At 47.1% G+C, this 17,546-nt stretch overlaps 2 protein-coding genes and 1 long non-coding RNA gene across 4 annotated transcripts; 1 reads left to right on the top strand and 2 right to left on the bottom strand.

Annotated features, from left to right (window-relative positions):
• Nucleotides 1–224: 224 nt before the first annotated feature.
• On the bottom strand, nucleotides 225–8,115 carry LOC129189028 (leucine-rich repeat-containing protein 24-like). Its single transcript, XM_054790267.1, has 8 exons — nucleotides 7,689–8,115; nucleotides 4,350–4,528; nucleotides 4,025–4,111; nucleotides 3,720–3,911; nucleotides 3,477–3,645; nucleotides 3,106–3,368; nucleotides 2,396–2,953; nucleotides 225–2,290 (listed from the first exon to the last, which is right to left on the bottom strand). The coding sequence occupies exons 1-8, from the start codon at nucleotides 7,771–7,773 to the stop codon at nucleotides 1,892–1,894; spliced, it is 1,932 nt and encodes a 643-aa protein (XP_054646242.1). The 5' UTR covers nucleotides 7,774–8,115; the 3' UTR covers nucleotides 225–1,891.
• LOC129189029 (uncharacterized) lies at nucleotides 924–10,108 on the top strand. 2 transcript variants are annotated; one of them, XR_008572726.1, is made up of 3 exons: nucleotides 924–1,094; nucleotides 2,388–2,959; nucleotides 3,093–10,108. It is a non-coding gene; the product is annotated as an uncharacterized LOC129189029 (long non-coding RNA). The 2 variants fall into 2 exon arrangements; XR_008572725.1 differs by having other exon boundaries at nucleotides 3,044–10,108.
• Nucleotides 8,598–16,181, bottom strand: lonp1 (lon peptidase 1, mitochondrial). Its single transcript, XM_054790265.1, has 22 exons — nucleotides 15,611–16,181; nucleotides 15,218–15,306; nucleotides 15,020–15,139; nucleotides 14,784–14,949; nucleotides 14,605–14,718; nucleotides 14,481–14,542; nucleotides 14,256–14,385; nucleotides 13,923–14,006; nucleotides 13,780–13,848; nucleotides 13,552–13,703; nucleotides 13,274–13,412; nucleotides 13,033–13,211; nucleotides 12,876–12,963; nucleotides 12,623–12,745; nucleotides 12,437–12,553; nucleotides 12,198–12,338; nucleotides 11,508–11,673; nucleotides 11,351–11,437; nucleotides 9,947–10,074; nucleotides 9,683–9,847; nucleotides 9,457–9,601; nucleotides 8,598–9,347 (listed from the first exon to the last, which is right to left on the bottom strand). The coding sequence occupies exons 1-22, from the start codon at nucleotides 16,124–16,126 to the stop codon at nucleotides 9,298–9,300; spliced, it is 3,030 nt and encodes a 1,009-aa protein (XP_054646240.1). The 5' UTR covers nucleotides 16,127–16,181; the 3' UTR covers nucleotides 8,598–9,297.
• Nucleotides 16,182–17,546: the final 1,365 nt, after the last annotated feature.

Below are 17,546 nucleotides of genomic sequence, written 5' to 3'. Positions count from 1 at the left end.
AATCTACAGCTGCTAGTGTGGCTGCGCATGAGATCATAAGGAGGAAGACATTCACAGATGGAGAATACATGAAAGAATCATTCATAAAAATATCACTGCATATATTCTCCCCAAACATAAACAGGAAATTATTTGAAAAATTACAGATATACCTCTCTCTGCAAAGACAGTCAAGGACAGGACCAACAGAATGGCACAAACATCACCAGTAGGCAAGTTGATGACTCTAATTCAGCACAACCATATTTAAGTGCCTGTGATGAGTCAAGTGATGGGCTGCACGGTGGATGAGTGGTTAGCACTTTGGCCACACAGGAGATCGGGAAGACCTGGGTTCAAATCTCCGTTGGGCATCTCTGTGTGGATTTTGCATGTTTGCTGTTCTCTTCATGTTTTCTCCGAGTACTCCGGTTTCCTCCCACATTCCAAAAACATGCATGTTAGGTTAATTGGCGACTCTAAATTGTCCATATCTCTTGCCCGAAGTCTGAAGCTGGGATAGGCTCCAGCATACCCACGTGGGCCTAATTAGGTTAAGTGGCATAGAAAATGGATGGATGGAGTCAAGTGATGTAAACGATACTGAGGAGATATATACAGATATGTGAACTCTGATGGGCTTTTTTATGTCAAAGTTGTTTTAATTTTACACAAATATAGGAACACCTCAGAGGCCTGCATAGTTATTTCAAATTCCTACACATGAACTCAGCACTTCTGTTGTAACAGGTGTAATTTAAAAAAGATTAAAACTTTTAAAAGTTTATATGCTGTGTCATGTTTTGCAACTTTTTTTTTTTACTGGAAGAGGAGGCAAAATGGCTCTTTTGATGGTAAATGTTGCCGATCCCTGAACTATAATAACAGTAACCACAACCTAAATGACCTTTAACCCTGCTACTGCAAGCATTTTGGACATTGAACTCGCTTTGATGCCAAACATTTATCAGTATGTTCAAGGGCCTTTGACCTTGTGGAAGCAAACAGTGGCAGGCTGAGCAGATGTGTCAAGGTTTTGACTTGGACCACGAGTCTGGAAGACAAACTGTGACTCGTCCTGATTAACGATTGGAGGCGGTCGTGAGCATCAGCTGGTGAGACATTTAACTTCGTTTTTGTCTTTTGTCCAGCCACATTCTGGATTAGCCTAGTTGCTAATCTGTCAATTAAATGGTAGCCTATATGTGTTAGGACTTGTGGTTTTGACTGTGAAATGGAGTCAAAAAGCAAATGGTCTTCTGTAGTTTGTTTATTGGTAACCTCCTCACAGTGAGTGTGGATGCAAACAAACATTCACTGCTGGCTCATGTAGATTGCTAATGTTTTAGAGTAAGAAATGTTGCTATCGTTGAAGACAGACAATAAATCCCTTTAAAAAATGCCCCTACTCCACCTAGGAATGACAAAATAACATCCAGGCATCAACAAGACGCGAACCACATGAGGGCTGCTACATGCTAACGACTTTAAATTGACTCCTCTCTTCCAATAGCATTGTTAGCTGCCTGGACCCTGCTTCTTTTTGTCAAATAGTTCATCACGCACATGCGCCATGGTGGGAGAGAAGACAAAATCAAGCGCATAAGGTTGACTGACATTGTCTTTACATGGTCATTTTCACTTCAAAAGTACAGTCAAGACACTGGGGGATGGGGACGTGCACAACAAAAAGGGAATCCAGTCATGAAGAAAGTGAAAGAACGACCAAGCCACTCAAGAGAGGCCAGAGAAACAATAACTTCTGTACAAGAACATCATCCTGGCCAGAGGTTATGATAATAGCACCTCAGTCTGTGGGCATCATTTTGGCATGTAAGGTCACAGTGTCACTGGGTCAGATTTAGGCCAGTCCATTGCAGTTCTGATTGTGACCACCAGGTGTGCTATAGCCTCAGCAGTGGATCTCGTAGGCGATCTGTGAGTCCACAAACAAGCCCGTGTGGTTCACAAACATCGCCTCTCCCTCCGATGTCATCACTGGCTCCGCCTCCCCACCTTCTCCCGCCATTCTCCTCATGGTCCGAATGTCCCCGTCCACTTGCAGCTGTTTATTGAGGGTGGGGCTCGCTGGTTGGCCCGCCCCCGAGGAGGCGGTGTGACTGCTGGTGTCGGACGGTGCGGGGCAGCCCAGGCTGGTAGTGGAGACGGCGGTGGGCGGGGCAGGGGGTAACACAGGCTTGGCCCGATTCAGGACGTACATCTCGTGGCCTCGCTCGTCGCGGTACTCCTCCAGCTGGGCAAACGTGGTCGGGCCGTCTGAGTAGTCGTTGACGTACAGGATGCTCTCCTCCTGCGAGACACACGTTGCGTGATTTGACAGCACTACTGCAAGCAGCCACCATGGGGCAATGATATTTGATGCTTGTTATTAACTGTCACACACACAGGTACACACCTGGTCAGCCCCGTCAGCTTCCTTGTCTCCTTGCTGATGGCGGCTGTAGATCATGGCCAGCAGCAGCAGAGCAGTCAGAGCCAGCAGCGAGATGCCCGCTGCAATGGCCGTCTGCGTGGCGGCGCCTAGAGCGCCGAAGGCCATGCTGCCCAGAGCGTAGAGCGGCTCCCGACTCACGTCAGAGCCCGAGGCGGGGCCTGGGCTCCTCAGGCGGGGCCAGGCTGGCGAGTGTGGAGGGGACACCTGTGACCAGGTGGCCCAGATGGAGGAGGAGGAGGAGTTGATGGCGAGCTGGAAAGTGACCCTGGCCACGCCCCCTGCATTCCACGCCTCGCACTCGTAGAAGCCGGCGTGAGCCACAGTGACGTTGCTGAGGAACAGCATCCCGCTGCCCGTGTCGGGGTCAAAGTGCTCACTGTCACTCTTCTGCAGACTCACTCGGCCTCGCTCTGAAGGCTCCTCGGCTCTGCCTCCGCCTCTGCCTCCACCTCCCAGCTCCTGCACCAGTCCTCTGGGAGATGGCGCCACCTTGCCCTGGGATGCCTTCCTCCACGTGACCTGCAGGTATGTGCCATGTTGGTTACAGTACATACTGTACAGTAGTGGGCGCACTAGCTCTATTTAATAATAATAATTGTCATCCTGAAGGACACAGGTGTCAGTTGCTACAGGTCACAATGAAATATTCCTGTGACAGGAAGTGACATTACCTGAGGTCGTGGGTAGCCGGAGGCATGACAAGACACCCGTAGGCTCTCACCCAGACGTACCGCCAGCCTCCTGGGCTCCAGCTGCACCAGCGGGGGGATGCAGACTAGGCTGTTGAGCGGGACTTCCACTAGGCTCAGGTGGGACAGACGGGGCGGCTCGGAGCACGCCATTCGACGCTCGGCTGAACTGAGCAGCCGCTGGCCCTCTTCGTCAATCCAGTTCCTCAACCAGTGGAGGGCGCAGTCACAGCGCCATGGGTTGTCTGGAGAGCACAGGTCCATTTTGGACAGCGAGCACGGAAAAAAGAGAGGCTATGTGAGGGAACCCAAATGGTGACGCAAACAAGCTGCGCCAGGGCCTGACACATCACCTGTGATCCGGAGCACCTGCAGACTGACCAGCGGTCGCAGCGTGGCCGGCCCGATGGTGTGAAGATGGTTCCTGCTAAGGTCCAACAGAGCCAGCGATGTCAGACCGACCAGCGCCTGGTCGGCCAGAACCTCAATGCTGTTGTGCTGCAGGTGGAGCTCCTGGAGGCGCTGCAGAGATACCACAGGACTTTCTATGGTGTTCTGAAGTCATAAAACTGAGACCAAAAAGGGGCTGGTCTGACCTGCAAGCCACGGAAGGTGTAGTCTAGCAGCCGTGTGATATCATTTCCCGCCAGGTAAAGAATGCGCAGGTGTTCCAGTCCCTGGAACATGTCAGCCGTCACCAAGTGGATCCTGTTCCCGTTTAGGGCCAGCTCCAACAGCTTAGCCTGGTTCTGGAAAGAGCCGGGCTCCACAGCGGAAATGGTGTTGTTCTGGAAAGGACAGACGTCAGCTGCTTAGTTTGCAAACAAAGATGGCGCTCAGCCTTGCAAAAATGGGCAATGACACAAAGTACGTATGTGTGTGTGTGTGTGTGTGTGTTCACCTGCAGGTAGAGGTAGTGCAGGTGTCTGAGCAGAGCCAGGTCCTGACAGCGGATCTGACTGATCACGTTGTCCTGCAGGAAGACCGTCTGCAAGAAGACCAATAGCAGTCACTTCATTAGGTCCACACTCTGACAGTTTGCAGTTTGCTCTACCTAAAGAACGACATCATTAAGTGTTGGTGCAGATCCAGATAAAAGTGCAGTTAGAGGAATTTATTGTCTCTGGTCGGTACAGTCTGCGGTCTGTCACCCACCAGATAGAGATGTGGTTAAAAGCGTGTGCATTACCGCCTCCTACAGGACTGGAAGGGTACAATGACTGTACCTGTGTGGGTGGGGGCAAGTGTTTGGGGACGCTCTGCAGGCCGGTGGAGCCGCACTCCACCGTCAGGCTGTAGCAGCGACAGCTCGCCGGGCAGGAGGCGTAGGCAGCGGCGGCCTGGGGGAGGAGCCAGAGGAGTAGCATGGGCAGGAGGGGCGGTGCCGTGGCAACAGCTGATGAGGCTGAGAAGTAAGCAAGCGTTCAGAATAGTTTTGTCACACATGCTAACTGACATGATAGCAGACTTTAGAGGCTGCGTATGAGTACATTGCATCTAAATAACATATACATACATGTACTATACATATACAGGAATGTGACAGGAAGTGGCAGCATGTGTAAGCCTGTCAATCAGTAGGACGTGACACACGTTGTGGATTGAGACGTTGTGGTCTTCAAAGATCAAATGCTTCTTGATGGCTGACTTGGACAGATACAGTTATCAAATTGGCAATTTATATTTATTTATATGTGCACTATAGTGCTGCGCATACATACACAAATATATTTGATTATACTGGTCGCCAGCCAATGGCAGGGCACATATAGACAAACAACCATTCACACTCACATTCATACCTTTGGACAATTTAGAGTCGCCAATTAACCTAACATGCATGTTTTTGGATGTGGATGTGGCGACCAGTCCAGGGTGTACCCCGCCTGTCGCCCGAAGTCAGCTGGGATAGGCTCCAGCATGCCCCCGCGACCCTAAAGAGGAGAAGCTGTATAGAAAATGAATAGATGATAATATCCCAGTATTAAAGCGATGACACAAAATACTAAGTGAAGTGAAGTGAAAATTGATACTGCATCATTTCGTAAACAAATTGATGGGCTGTAAGAGGAAGTGGATGCCTTAAAGAAGTAAAATGATGAAAAGGATGGCATTACAGAGTGCAGAATTGATTATTTGGAACAGTCTACGTGCATGAACAATATGATTGTGACTGGGCAGCAGGTGGCCAACTTTCTACACTCCCAGGGGGTGGATGTGGTTGTCAGCAACATCAATACATGCATTCCAATGCCTGGCAGGAATAAGAACACCACACCTGTCATCTTCATAAAATTCAACAAATTCAACAAACAGAGAAGGCAGAGAAGCAAGCTAAATGGAACAAACGTCTACATCAATGAGCATCTGACAAAACGCAACACTGACAATGCAAAGAAAGCACACCGCTTACGGAAGCAGAGGGAAATTCAAGGCACTTGGAGCATCATTTGCAAACTCTACAACGACTTGAAAGACCAGAGGTTAACCCAAAGTACTTGTTGTCAAAGACATCAAGGACCTGGACAAATATTGAAGATACATTATCGACTACAAGGAAATAAAACACTAGGTTTTTTCACTAACGATCCGATATGGCAGCCTTGAATATCAGCCGATACCAATATCAGCACGAATCATACATACAAGTACTTTTATTAGTTATTTTGCAGTGTGGAATGTTAGAAACGGCTTGCTCAAGTCTTATTACTCAAACAGAAAACAATAATCAGCAACAGTTGGTATGAGAAAAACGGACCCATTTACTTCTGTTCCTGTCCAGCGTGGACCTGCACACGCACTGCTCGTACCAGATGATGCTGCCCGAGGCCATCGCCATCGTCTGCCCGCCCAAGTTCAACGAGATCGGCTACTTCAAACTGACGGATCGAGGAACCAATGAGATCTCGTCGTGTAAGCAGAAAGGCTTCCACCCTCACAGCAAAGATCCACCTCTGTTTACACACGCCGGACACGTCACCATCTCTGACGACACCATCACCGTGATGGATTTGCGGTGATTTTAGGACCCGCCCGCACCAGGAAACTTTGAAAGACTGTTGTACTGTACCATGCCGGGTATAGTTTTATCCACAATGTAGTGGCGGCTAGCCATAATATAGCGAGGTTCGAGGTGCTCAATGAAGCGTTTAAACCCAACTTTACTCAGCACTGGCAGGGGCCGGTCACCTTTTCTGTTATAGCGAATGACTTCTTGTCGCCCCGTGGGAGTTTCATGTAACGCTGCTTCACGAACACTGCTTGGTCCTATTAAACTTTCCGGTTCTGTGCCACCATGGGAAGCTTGTGAATGGCAAGTTGCACTCAGATTCTTTTTCTGATGTCACTCCTCCATGCTTAACACGTTAGCACATGCTGGTGTTGTGATCACGGGGGCTGTGTCTGACTGCTGCTGGATAGACGTGCTGGGGTGGGGTGTGGAATCGATTGCATGTATTGAAGTGCCAATATCTGAGATTTTACACGCAGGTTGATATAATCCGCTCTTTTTTTTGTGCTGATATGGCCCGATATTTCAGATCAATATCGGATTGGGACACCCCTATAAAACACACAACACGCAAAGAGTTGATGCAGCTTGAAGACATCAACAATCGACAAAAACAACTCTACAATAAAACAGCAGAGATTATGCCAAACAATATTCAACAATATTTAATTACAAAATAATTACCACATTTCTAAATATTTAATTAGTAAATAATTACTTGATTTGTATCTGGAAATTACTTATGAATTGTGCAATTTAGTGAAAATGTATATATTTATTCGCAATGCCTTGCTTTACTTATCATTATTTATTGTCCCCACTTATTCTAACTTTCTATATATGTATTTATTTTTTGAACGTTTATTTGAATTTCGAAAACATAATTTATGTCTTACGTGTTTAAATGTCAACATGTAGCCCCCCAGGTAGCCCCCCACGACTACATGAGGCGCCCACAGGCCTGCTTTTCATTCAGGTTTTCAGTTAATAATGTGAGAACACTAGAAAGAAAAGTATTCTGAAACATAAAATGTGAGTTGTGGATACCAGCATTTTGTGAATGCTTTGGTAAAACATGCATATTTGATTTGTTTGGGTTGAAATAAGGTATGAAAATCATTTCTACAAAAATGAGGAGCTCGTGGCCATTTTCATTTTCTAAAAGTAGTAAAAAGTAAAAAAAAAAAAACGTTGGTGACCCCTGATGTAATATATGGTGTGAATGAATGATCAATAATAGACATGGGGAAGGATTGTGATTAAACAAGATCCGCTTCTTGCTACTCCTTTTTGGGCATGGTGAGTTGGGCAAATGTAACCACGTGATGCTCGTTAATGTAACTTGTTAAACCATACCATAGCACTCCTACAGGAACCACAATCATGACAATAATAATCATGAAACATAATGAATATAATGAACCTATTGTTGTTGTATCAGCCAGTGTAATGATATGCCTTCACTCTCTCTCACATACAGTACACACACACACTAAGCCTCCATCAGGTGAAACACACAATGGACCACATCATTGTTGTGTTGTTGTTGTGTTACCTGGTGATGGTGATGATGATGATGGAGGACGCTGATGAGGGAGTCGACGTCTCCCCATGCCGAACCCGCTGGAATCTCTGCTCATTTTCAGCAGTCGACGTTTATTCGGGATGCGGAGGATGAAGCATCGCTGGATGTTTCCACGCTGCGCACAGCCCCGCGGGCCCGTGGCGTAGTCGGAGCGGAGGATGGATGATGGATGGGAAGATGGAGGAGGATGAAGGATGGATGGATGGAGCGTCAGATGGCGGCTGGCAGGAAAGGCTGCTGTCTTCCTACGCTGAGCTAAAGCGCTTTGTTGAGCCACTCAGCCTGAATCTATGGAGAACATGCAAGGTTTTTTTTCACGCCTTATTCCCCTTCTGCTGTCCAACAACTTCCTCACGCTGTTCACTTCCGCCTACATTGTTTCCACAATAAAAGACCTTTGTCCAAGGAACTGGTCAAACGAAATAGACATCTCGACTTCAAGGAAATGAAAGACACAAAAGCCGTGCTGCAAACTTCAAGTTTTATGACTGCTTCAAGCCATCAACAATTACATCGCTTCATCAATAACAGATTATGCTCAATTCACCAATATATTTCATTTATTATTTATATATTTACTTTCATTGCCAATAGGATATTTCATCTTTATCCATAAATTATTAATGAGTGGTGCGTTTCAGTAAAAATGTATATTGTAGTTATTACTTATTTTATTAGTATCCATTTATATTATGTATTCCTTTTATTTTTCTGACACTTTTATTTTACCTTTTCATTAACAGTAAGCAGGCAATACAGTATACACTAATTTTTAACTTGCTATCTTTCCTTTCCTTCATCACTAATCTTATATTCACCATTTATTTGTAAATTATGCATTTGCCAACATTTTTTCTCCAGTACACTATTAATTTATCCTTAACATCCTTTCATATTCTAACATATTTTATATTTAATCATAATTCTGTTTTTAATTTTCTTTTAGCTTTATTTATTATAACTAATTATTCATTTTCTTCTTTATTATATTATTTTTCTTTATTATATTTATAAATGATTAGTATTAGTTATTCTTTATTAGAATATTATTTATATAATCTTTGTTTTTCTTTCAGATTGCATAAGCTAAGGCCGACTTTTTGCTATTGACTCCCATTAGATGGTGTACTTAATGGAGTGACCAGCGATGCTGTCGGTTCGGTCCTGATGCTGCATCACCACTGAGTGCTTCCATGGTAACGTCCTCCATTCTCCTCATGTGAATGAGGTAACAATGTAGCTTGAAAGCAGAACATAATGTATGCTTTATAAACAAATGCAGTGCCTGCAGTATTCCAGTGAGCTGCTAAAAAGCATTGCAATCATATTCATTGGCAATCACTGTTTGTGTAATCCTGCTAATAGAATAGAACAGAAGATAATTCATTACATTTTTATCATAAATCCATGATCATTTATTTCAACATACACTGACACTAATATAAAATAATATTCATCTATGAGAGAGTCTGTCCACAGCAGTGCATCATGGGAGCTGTGGCTGACCAGGATGCCTGGCAACAAAGTTGCACCAATGACATCACTTCCTGTGCTCGTCACAACTTTTCATTGGCTGCTCTCAGGTCAGCAATGGCGTGTCACCTCCGACTGCGTTGTTCATGTGGAAGTCTGCAGAAGAGACAGCGTGACGCCAACGCAGTCAGAAGCTACGACCTGGACTTTGTACTCTACAGCCAGAGGCGGCGCTGCACATCCTTCTGTGGGCATTAGGACTGACTGTGCGAGAAGACCACCGGGTAGATATGACTGTAGTGGTCCACAAAATGGACCTCCAGGCCCTCAGTGATGTAGTCCGGCAGGTCCGAGAAGTCCTTTCTGTTCTCTGCAGGCAGGATGATACATGTCACTCCAGCACGACGGGCCTGGCAGGAACAAGAAAAGGACACTTAACGGACTTAACGCTTTTAATGAGAGACAAGCAAACATCTGATGGTGTTACTCACAGCGATGGTTTTCTCCTTGATTCCTCCCACAGGGAGGATTTTCCCAGTCAGCGACACCTCCCCGGTCATGGCTACATTTGGACGCACGGGCCGGCCGGTTGCCAGGGACAATAGTGCTGTGACGATGGTGCAGCCAGCGCTTGGTCCATCCTTGGGGGTAGCGCCCTGGGAGGTGACAGGAAAAGACAGACCTTCTGCCTAACTTTACTGTCCTTTGATGCAAACTAAAAGCATACTTTTGTTTGTCTGTTTGTTGTGTGTCACCTCGGGAACATGCAGGTGCAAATGAGAGTTGACCAGGAAGTCGTTGTCGGGATCTTGTTGCATCAGGAATGCTCTGGCGAAGGTGGATGCGATTTTGGCGCTTTCCTTCATGACATCACCTAGTTGACCTGCAAGGGAGATGAGAGGGAGGGGCAGATGAGAGAGGGGGGAGAGATTATTTACAGGGCATGGGGTGTTACAGCCGCCACACACAGGAAGCGCCAAACAACTGCGATTGGCTCATCGCCAACGCGTCCCAAACACTGCACACGGGAGGCGACGCCAGTGAGTGACGCATTCACATCCAGAGCGAATTGTACGAGTCTCCAGTTTTGACTGGCTGTCAGATGTGGAGAGAATTTGGAGGTATCAAAATAGTTCAGAGGAGGAAAAGTAGCCGGTGTTGATTGAGTACTCTTGCTAGTACCAGATCTTGCTAGTATTGAAGATAAATTTCCAAAAATGTTAGTGTAAATTAATGTAAACTTACCCAATACAGTATGTTTACTCTCTACCCATGCCGCTGCTTACTTCTTTATATCGCTATATTCTTTGTTTTAGAACTGCCAAATAGCTTCGGGGAAATCTGACATGGCAAGTATTACTTTTTCTCCATGTTTACCTGCGATAGCGTACCGATTAGCAACCTATCCATCCATATTTCATTGATCCATCATTCGATCAATGAAAAGTTGAACATTTTTCAACTTTTCAACTTTCTTGGATCGCGTCGCAAGCCAGAGTGTGCATGATGATATGCATGAGCACAAACTTTTACATGCACAAATTTCATGTGTCTCTTGGCTGGACGGTGGCTCACCATAATCCCCCTATCGCGTAGTAGAGGTCGCCTCCTGTGTGAGGCGCCCATTACCATTATATCCCGACCACCTCCCCCAATGAAGGTTAATTTAATTGTATTCAAATGTTATTTTATTTCTGTAGCGACAGATCACAACAGAAGTAATTTAATGATAATGTAACAGTCTGTTTTTGCTGTACATGTAGGGAGTTCCAGTGTGTGTGAATGAACCTTGGCATGAGTGTTTATGTGATAAGGAGGAAGTGTGTTTGTTGCTGGAGTTGAGTGCTCCGTGAATCTCTGTCAGGATGCTACAATACATTTCATACAGAACACGTCTCTATTTTGTTATCTTATTCATGTTACATGGCAGCATGCCGTTTCTGTCTCTACGAGGAGTAATTGCATTAATTAAATCACACGTTCTTTCTTCATTCTCCCATTTCCTTCATTCTGACTTTGTGGACTGACTTGGAGTCTTTCTATTGATTTCTATTGTGAAAGTGTGTGAAATGTTACTGTGGAATACGGTGCCAGGTGTGCTTGTGCCACCCTAAAGCCATCAACCTAGGGGAAACACTGCTGTTCACAGCCTTCCTGACCTGTGACCTCCAGCGACCCCTCCCCTTTGGCATCCCCTTTTCCAGTAGGACGACGCAGTGAAGTCTCAATGAACAGTGTTGATCCTCCTGCACAGAGAAGACTTTTTAGTGTGTGGGCGTGTGTGCATGTGTGTACTTCCATGTGCTCATGACTCACCCATGGCCGTCCATGCCAGCCCCATGACCACACCTGGCGGCGTGACGTCATACATTCTGTCCACGGTGAAGAGAGGTTTACCCACATACTCCTGCAGGTTGTCTGGGGAAACGGTGACCGTGTGCTGCTGTCCGCTCACAATGGAGAACGCCACCTTGCGGAAAACCTGATGGGAACAAATGGCATGAATGAACACAGGTTACTGACAGAGAACAGTATTTTTTTCACTTGCGATCCGACCCTGATACCTGAAGTTGAATATACTGATACAATTCCGATACCAGAGCTCTGTTTGCTTTAATATGTAACCACGGCAAAAGAATAACAGCAAATAAGCGAAAAACCTTAGCCGTCTTCACTCACACATGCAAGCTCTCGCACACATGCAAGCTCTCGGCCTCACGCAGTCATGGCTTTACAGACACAGAACTCTTAACATCGCACATAACTCCCAGGTCGCTACATTATTAGGCTGTAATAAACTCCTCTCTATGGGAAACTATGATATTGTAGCGACCCCGAAGTTTTGTGTTGTGTTAAGAGGCAATCGCCGATACATTAATTACGCTACATCGGAACCAGATACCAATACTGGATCGGATCGGCCCCATCCTGAATCGTACCTTCAACTTTTGGACTTCAGAGCCCCCCCCCCCCGGGACAATACCTCTACCAAGAACATCTGCTGACCTTTTCCACTTGCTTTTGCAGGTTTCTGACTCCAGACTCTCTGCAATACTGTCTGATGAGCAGACTGAGAGCTTCGGAGGAGATGGAAGCCTTCTCCTCGCTGAGACCACACAGCGAGCGCAGCTGAGGGACCAGGTAGCGCTGAAACACACGTTTGAGATTTTCATCACGTGTGAATGATTCATTAGTCATGTCGAGGAGGCATGTGTCCATTTATGAAAGGTTAGTATTCCTGCTACCTGAGCAATGGCCAGTTTTTCCTGCGCCACGTATCCTGACACATTAATCATCTCCATACGGTCTCTGAGAGGCTCCGGTATGGTGTCGGTCACGTTGGCCGTGCAGATAAACAGAACCTTCATGAGTCACAGCTGGTGTTAGTGAGGTGATAATAGAGATGCTTCAAGACATGTGCACGCTCCTACCTTGGAAAGGTCTACAGGAACATCCAGGTAGTGGTCCAGGAAGTTGGCATTCTGCTCCGGGTCCAGGAGTTCCAAAAGAGCTGATGACGGATCTCCTTGGTATCCTCGGCCTATCTTATCCACCTGGTAACAATGCAAATATCTCTTTGTCTCCATGGCAACAGCATCATCAAACAATAACCTCACTACTTTAACCAAGTGATGCTTAATGATTGACATATGAGGAGATCAAATCAAGATTAAGAGAGCTGACCTCATCTATCAGAACCAGGGGATTCTCTGTCTTGGTTTTCTTGAGGCACTGTATAATCTTCCCCGGCATGGCACCAACATATGTCCTCCTAAACACACACACACACACACGTTAGAGCACACACCGCATGTGACATCATCCCAAATGAGGAGCTGACCTGTGTCCTTTAATTTCTGCCACATCTGTCATCCCGCCCACACTGAACCTGAAGTACTCTCTGTTGAGGGCTCGCGCAATGGAGCGGGCGATGGAGGTCTTGCCCACCCCGGGGGGGCCATAGAAGCACAAGATCTTGCCCTGAGTGGAGCCTCGCAGCTGACTGACAGCTATGAACTCCTGCACAAACACACTTTAGTGCGACTGACAGTACTCTTCTTTTTGTGTGTGTGCGCACTAACCAGTATGCGCTTCTTAACATCATCCATCCCATAATGATCTTCTTCTAGAACCTCCTTGGCTCTATCCAGCGCCAGGTTCTCCTCACTGTTGGTGCCCCAGGGCATGCTGGTCAGCCAATCTAGGTAGTTGCGAGTGACACTGAACCACACACACACACACACACACCCACACACACACACACACACACACACACACACGCGCGCAAACACACACTGATGACACATGTCCCTGAGGGTGAGTGCACGTGCTGTCCAAAGAGGGCATAAAGGAGACCAACTTGAACTCAGAGGAGTGGTTGTCCAGCAGGGACAGCTTGTTGAGTTCTTCGTTGATGACGTCCATGATGTGCTGAGGGACCGTCCTATCTTTGAGTCTCTCTCTGAACTTTTCCTCAATGGCCTCCTTGTCCTCCTTCTCCAGACCCAACTCCTGCACATGTACACAAACCAATTAAATGGGGGCAGTCTTTCATGAGTCATTGTGAGCCATTGGCTGGCTTTCTCACCTTCTTGATGATCTTGAGTTGCTCTTGCAACAGATACTTCCTGTGCGTCTGCTTGATCTTCTCCTCCACCTGTGAGGGCATAAAAGAAGACACGTTCAAGAGGAGCGGGCAGAGGCGGCAGCATAGCTCAAAGATGTTGTCACCTCTCGACCCAGACGCTGCTGCAGTTTGCTGAGCTCAAACTCCTTCTTGAGCAGTGACAGAGCCTTGTAGAGACGCTTGGGGATCTGCAGAGACAATCACAGGTCACTAGACTACTACTAATATTGTACATTGGACCGGGACTTGATGAATTGTTCAACATAGACGAATTGGCGATATTCCTGGGATCGACTGAAGCGGGTTCCACTATACTTGTTGATCCAGACTGTGGCTGTAGTTTGGAATGATAACCATATCAAACCAAGTGTCCATCAAAGTGAACATCATTATCTTTGATACAGATCTTGCCGCTTGATGACGATGGCTGAACTCACATTGGTCTCCTCCAGGACGTCCTGCAGCTCATGTGACTCTGCCCCTGTCAGAGCTGCCCCCATGTCACTCAGGTAGATGGGGTTGTCGACCACACGCTGGCCAGCTTGCATCATCTGAAGCACAGACTCCCTGGCGCGCGCGCACACACACACACACACACACAGGTAAGTTCACATGCTTTCTAGTGGGTTGGGGCAGGAGTTGTGGGGCGAGGAGGGACAGACCTGTAGAGTGGGTTGAGAGCAATGATGTCCCGAATGGTCTTGACGATCTCGGCTGTCAGGGCCTGCGGACCATCACATGATCAGCTCTCATGCGGAGGAGCGCGTGTGCATCAAGTGCATCTACCTTGACTTCCTCGGTGACGGTGAAGTGCTCGTGCTGGACATTGTCCACTTCCACCATCAGGATGTTAGAAGAGAGAAGAGGCTCAAGTTCTGGTACCAGGTCCGCTTCTGCAATCTGATCACAAACCAAAGCGGTAAAACTCCCCCAAAAAAGAGCAAATGCTGCTGATGGATGCTTACTTTATCCTCCATCTGCTCACCAAGTGTCCCCGTTTGCTCCCGCCGGCTGCGTTTGGCTTTGCGTCTTGCCGTAGGTTTGGGTTGTGGCTCAGACTCCGACTCAGACAGTGTGGGGGGAGTGGCTGCTTCCTCGGGCTCCACCTCCAGCCGTCTTGTGATCCGGACCCTGATGGATGCAGACCAGGCAGGCTACGGCAGGGTGCTCGCTAGAAGTGGGAAAGTGTTGCTGTCTTTACCTGCGGTGTCCCATGACGATCATCCTCAGCTTGTCTCCCAGGTCCTGCATCTCGTGGATCTGAACAAATGTCCCTGTGGCGTAGACGGCGTCCAGCGACTCCACCACATCTGACTCGTTGCTGCAGCACACAGAAACATACACGGGTCAGCACCATCTAGTCACGAGACAGGTGGGAGCAGCTAGGACTGTGACGTACGTGTCATCTCTCTTGAGGAAGACGCCAGCGTAGGGCTGCGCCAGGCGGACCTTCCTCCTCAGCAGCTCCACCAGCTCTTTGTTTTTGACCTGAACAAGCAGACATTTTGTTTTTTTTACAAAAGGAAGCTACGCTTGACACTTTGAACACACAACTAGCAGCTGTGAATGTCTGCACCTGTTAGACCACGTGTTCACAGCTGTGTGCACATTACATGTGTATTTATTTTTTTCTTGTTGCCAGGTAACAAAAGTGTTTATTTAACGTAAAACAGAGCTGACAGTTTTGAATTTATAATCCCTGCCAACACTGACGGCCATGCTCCAAGCCAACAAAAATTGCATCACGTCGCCTGCTGTCCTTGAAACATTACATCATCCTCCTCATCTTCACCTCAATGATCTTGATGAAACGAGGGAAGACCGGGTTCCTGCTCACAGCGATCAGCGGCACATTGGGGAACACCTCTGGCACCATCATCGGTGTCAGAGCCGTCATCTGCGGTCCAGCGTACGCCGATCCGTCGTCACCGCCGGACTCCTCTCCTCCAGAACCGCCGCTTTCCCCGCCGTCCTCCCCGGAAAAGCCCGCACTGCTGGCCCTGTTCCCGAAAGCTCGGTCTTGGACGGTAAAGGTGCGGCAGGTCGATGTGAGGAGACTAGAATGGTTACTGCTGACTCGCATCCAGCGACGAGGCGCCGCTGTCCTCCAGCAGCCTGCTGCCATGTTTGACGTCTGAGAGGACCCACTGTTCCTGTAGAGCCGAACCGAGGGGAGCCTTCCTTGCCCATGTGTGTCGGTCCGGCTAAAGCCGAACCTGAACAGTCCGGGCGGGTTAAGTTTGACAACGTGGGCTGAATGTTTATGGAGTAGTCCTGCAACTCCGATCATCTTCATGCAAGCCGCCATGTTTATCTGGAGTTTTCTGTCACCAGCGCGTGAGCGGGGTACTTCCGTCTGAGTGTGATGACGTCAGTGTTGACATTTTGCGTCATATGTAGTGTTGCGCTGCACAATTATAGGTTTTGATGTTAAGTAATGTAGTGTTTCAGCTACTGTACTTACTTTTTTATATGTACAGTAGTAAAAACAACTGATGATTCTTTTGGGAAAAATAATTCAATGTTTGAACCTGACATAACAATGCCCATATATTTGCATGTAAGCCTGAGCACCACTTTCAGATCATATTGATCTTTAATGATTATATTTATGGCCGGATAAGAAGAAGGAGAGGAGGAAAGTGTGTCCTTAGGAAGAGAGAGAAGAGGAACACCAAGAGTATAGGACTGAGAGTAGGGACGTTGAATGTTGGAACTATGACAGGGAAAGGTAGAGAGTTGGTTGACATGATGCAGAGAAGGAGGGTAGACATACTGTGTATGAAGGAGACCAGGTGGAAAGGTAGCAAGGCTAGAAGTGTAGGAGCAGGGTTCAAGTTGTTCTATCATGGTGTAGATAGGAAGAGAAATGGAGTAGGAGTTATCTTGAAGGAGGAGTTTGTTCGGAATGTCCTGGAGGTAAAAGGAGTGTCAGATTGAGTGATGAGTCTGAAGCTAGGAACTAAAGATGTGATGGTCAATGTTGTTAGTGGGTATGCTCCACGGGTAGGATGTGAGCTGGAGGAAAAGGAGAAATTCTGGTTTGACTTGGATGAAGTGATGCAGAGCATACCTAGAAGAGAGAGAGTTGTCATTGATGCAGACTTCAATGGACATGTTGGTGCAGGAAGCAGAGGTGATGAGGAGGCGACGGGCAGGTTTGGTATCCAGGAGAGGAATGCAGAAGGACAGATGGTGGTTGGCTTTGCAAAAAGAATGGAGATGGCTATAGTGAATACTTTCTTCCAGAAGAGGCAGGAACATAGGGTAACCTATAAGAGTGGAGGTAGGAGCACACAGGTAGACTACATCTTGTGTAGACGGTGTCATCTGAAGGAGATCAGTGACTGTAAAGTGGTAGGCGATAGTGTAGCCAAACATAGGATGGTGGTGTAGTATGACTCTGGTGGTGAGGAAGATGAAGAGGACAAAGACAGAGCAGAGGACGAAATGGTGGAAGCTGAAAAGGGAAGAGTGTTGCATGACTTTTAGGAAGCAGTTAAGACAGGCTCTGAGTGGTCAGGAGGTGCTTCCAGATGACTGGACTACAGCTAATGTGATCAGGGAGACAGGTAGGAGAGTACTTCATGTGTCATCTGGAAGGAATGTAGACAAGGAGACTTGGTGGTGGAAAGAGGAGGTACAGGAGTGTATACAGAGAAAGTAAGAAGTGAAAGTGAAAGTAAACTAAGAAGTGGGACACTGAGAGGACTGAGGGGAGTAGACAG

Source organism: Dunckerocampus dactyliophorus, chromosome 10 (genome assembly GCF_027744805.1).
Source record: "Dunckerocampus dactyliophorus isolate RoL2022-P2 chromosome 10, RoL_Ddac_1.1, whole genome shotgun sequence".
In the NCBI taxonomy this organism is placed as follows: Eukaryota; Metazoa; Chordata; class Actinopteri; order Syngnathiformes; family Syngnathidae; genus Dunckerocampus; species Dunckerocampus dactyliophorus.
The sequence above is the reverse complement of the archived record's forward strand: the minus strand, read 5'-3'. Positions and strand labels throughout refer to the sequence as shown.

What these genes read in the sequence shown, in the direction of transcription:
- LOC129189028 (XM_054790267.1), bottom strand. Translation starts at nt 7,773, where the DNA reads ATGAGCAGAGATTCCAGCGGGTTCGGCATGGGGAGACGTCGACTCCCT. An exon ending in ATCATCATCACCATCACCAG is followed by an intron (nt 4,529 to 7,688) that starts GTAACACAACAA and finishes CTTACTTCTCAG; the next exon opens with CCTCATCAGCTGTTGCCACG. An exon ending in CCGGCTACCCACGACCTCAG is followed by an intron (nt 2,954 to 3,105) that starts GTAATGTCACTT and finishes ACATACCTGCAG; the next exon opens with GTCACGTGGAGGAAGGCATC.
- lonp1 (XM_054790265.1), bottom strand. Translation starts at nt 16,126, where the DNA reads ATGGCGGCTTGCATGAAGATGATCGGAGTTGCAGGACTACTCCATAAA. An exon ending in GTTTCATCAAGATCATTGAG is followed by an intron (nt 15,307 to 15,610) that starts GTGAAGATGAGG and finishes CTGCTTGTTCAG; the next exon opens with GTCAAAAACAAAGAGCTGGT. An exon ending in GCAGAAATTAAAGGACACAG is followed by an intron (nt 12,964 to 13,032) that starts GTCAGCTCCTCA and finishes GTGTGTGTTTAG; the next exon opens with GAGGACATATGTTGGTGCCA.